Source organism: Bactrocera latifrons, unplaced genomic scaffold (assembly GCF_001853355.1).
Source record: "Bactrocera latifrons isolate USDA-ARS-PBARC rearing strain unplaced genomic scaffold, ASM185335v1 scaffold_164, whole genome shotgun sequence".
Taxonomy (NCBI): Eukaryota; Metazoa; Arthropoda; class Insecta; order Diptera; family Tephritidae; genus Bactrocera; species Bactrocera latifrons.
The window spans coordinates 98499-101623 of NW_017535119.1; the positions used below are offsets into that span (position 1 = coordinate 98499).

General features: G+C 39.4%; 1 protein-coding gene across 1 annotated transcript in view; it reads right to left on the reverse strand.

Moving 5' to 3' along the window:
• Nucleotides 1-2306, reverse strand: part of LOC108966559 (periodic tryptophan protein 2 homolog) — a 4093-nt gene extending 1787 nt beyond the window's left edge. Inside the window, exons 1-5 of the mRNA XM_018929544.1 lie at nt 2196-2306; nt 2026-2138; nt 943-1961; nt 613-865; nt 207-546 (exon numbers count right to left, since the gene is read on the reverse strand). Coding sequence (XP_018785089.1) covers nt 207-546; nt 613-865; nt 943-1961; nt 2026-2138; nt 2196-2213 — 1743 coding nt within the window. The 5' untranslated portion in view covers nt 2214-2306. The remainder of the gene's footprint in view (nt 1-206; nt 547-612; nt 866-942; nt 1962-2025; nt 2139-2195) is intronic.
• Nucleotides 2307-3125: the final 819 nt, after the last annotated feature.

Genomic DNA, 3125 nt, shown 5'->3' on the forward strand with positions numbered 1-3125 from the left:
TTCACCTTCGCTGGTGTCAACGTCATCGTGGTGTATGCGTGCTGTTGTGTGTGTTAAGAATTAATATAGCGTCATAAACGAAAAATAATTATTTATAAAAAGTTATTATTTGTGAAAACTTATTACTTACACTTACACTTATTCTTCAGGAAAAATATCAACTTTGTGACAAAGTTTTCTATTTAAATTAAATTTTTTACACTCACATTCTCCCCACTCGGACTGAATGTCACACATGTTGCATCGGCGAGCACATCAATCGTCTCATGTTCACTATTGCTCTCCAAACARTTCCAAACTTTTATGGTTTTATCCCATGAACCCGATACTAGCGTAGTCATGGTGGCTACCGGTGAGAATGACACCGAGCAAACCGGTCCTTCATGTCCACTTATCACTTCCAGCAATTTACCCAATTTCACTGACCACAAATACATTTCGAAAACATCCTGACAACCGGCCACCACAAATTCGCTGGAGTGATCAATGGCCACGCAGGAGAACTGTACGCGTTCTGGCGCGCTGAAGGTACGGAAATTACGGTATCTGCAATTAAAAACATGTGAACAAATATTCAAATATTTATACAGTGATTCACTTTAATAAAGCTACCTATTGACATCGAATGCACGCACTGTGCCGTCTAGCGAGGCGCTAACCAAGAAATTTTTACTGCGACTGAATTGCACGCCAGTAATGCCACTACTGTGCTCACTGAATGTGACAAAGCAGAAACCACTTTGTGTATTCCATAGTTTTACTTTCGAATCTTCACCGCCAGTGGCAATATATTGRCCATCGGCTGAATAGCTGATGCAAGTCATTTCACTGCTGTGYCCTTGCTGTTTCATAATGTATTGCTCACCTGCAATGTAAAAAAAAAAGATAAGTTGTTTATAAAAAAAAAACAAAAAAAAAAAATTCAAATTGGTGTGTACTCACTTTGCCACTCCCACACAAGCAACTGGCCGAGTTCGCGTGAGGCTAACGCTACCCAATCACCTGTGCCGTTAAAAAGCGCCACCGATATGGCATAATCCGAAATGCTTAGCGAGTGTATCATATTGACATCGGGCAGCTCGTATAAATAGAATGTGCCGATATTGAAAGCGACCACTAATATCTTGTTACGATTATTATAATTGGCGGCTGTGACATAAGCATGATAATCGGTTTTRCGCGGTTCATCGGCCAAATAGTGTCGGCTTAGTTTTTTGTACACAAAAGGATGYCCCTTACTAACATTAGCATCTTTCACCTCATTTTCATCTACCGCTTCAGTAATGGGGGTATTATCATCCTTCTCTTTTTCCTTATCATCCACATCATCCTCAGACTCTTCTTCTTCCGTTTTGGCTATTTTCTTCTTTTTTACTGTATATTTTGATTTTTCACGCTGTTCTGGTGTTACTTCCTCAATATCTGAGGGATTACAACTACATTCCCATAAACAAAGCTGCCCTTTACGACCAAGCGTATTCACATGCATGCTATTGCGCTCAAAGAAACTAGCAAAAATGCCATCAGAGTGTCCAGCCAATATGTATGTGCGGAAATTTGTCAGCAAACGCATGCCCACAATTTTGGTGGTGCCATCACGACAGCCAACGGCGAGAAAACGTGAGTCACTTGACCAATCCAGCCAAGTGACATCATCGAAGCCACCTAAGAAGCGTCGTTTCAACAAAAATGGACTGTATTCACCAGTTAATTCACCGGGTGCCGAAAACACCAACACAATATTATCCATGGCTACAGCAAAATATGCGCCATCCGGGCTGAAAACTACACATTGTGGTTTGTTTTGCAATTTGTGTCGATGTATGATCGTACATGAGATCAAGCTWATTAGTTGTGCTTCACCCACTTCGTTCACAGCGATTAACAGACTGCCATCGGGAGACAAGGCAATGCAAACGTAATTGTAGCGCGACTCCAGCGATAGCGTGCGCGATTTGTGACTAAAAATGAATTAATTTTTTTTTTTTTTTTAATTTTTATTTTCAATGAGTTTAGTAAACTCACTTGCGTAAATCGTAGATTGATAGCCGATTACCAACCGGACTGATTATGCTATTGCCATCGGGTGTAAACTGCAGGTTACCATTCCGATAAATTGCACCCAGCAAATTGGAGAACTGTGCAATGCAATGAACATATTGAATATTTAGAGAATATAAATATTACAAAATTACCTTATATGAGAACTTCATGCCAAATTGTATATTTGATTTTAGTTAAATTTAAATAATAACACACGCCTAAAACAGCCGCAACCTGCATTGACCAAACGTAAACAAATCACACGTGTTTGTCATAACAGCGTTGCTGCGGCAGCGGAACGCKTTGRRAAAGAAACAGCGGGCAAAATTATTSTTTGTTTTTGGTGATATTTTTGAAAATTTAGCAACACTTTTATTTATATTGGACGATATTTTTGAATATTTCAAATTAAAATTAAATTAATTAATAAAATCRATTGCTATGTTCAYYACTTTGTCAMTATCRATATTTTTGRAGAGGAGAGTGCTTTCTATGTAAAAATACACTTTTGCGATATCACTGAAATCCAATAAGATTATCTGCGTTCCTGCTTGTTATTTACAGCTAGTATTGATGTTGTTGCAATTTTTACAAAATATTTTTAAAATCTATCATTCTTCAACTGGATTTGTGAACGTTTTTATCACTGCGTCTCAGACCCCACTCGTGGCTGCTGACATACCGACGTGGGATGTGTGGATGAGGAGCAGTGTTTATTTCGGCCTTGGTTTGTGTGTCCTAAACTTCGGATACCGCAGGCAGTCCAAACGMGGCACGCTTGTGATGCCACTGTACAACAGCAACAGCAACAGCAAAGAARAAAAAATATATCGTATTTTCGCGCTGTTTCCCAATTTGCACCAAAAACTTCGATTTTCTTTTCATTACGGTTTTGMAAYGTTGCTGTTGTTGTTCAACGAGATTTGTGCGCCTCAATTGCTGGAAATTGTATAGTTTATGCTTGCTATGCTGGTATGGTGCCCAACGTTGCAATCTTTGTGGTCACCATTGCTGCTCTTGTTGCCACTGGCGGCCTCATGGAAATTTACGCAGCGCTTTCGATGGACTTGCCAAAGTTTTGC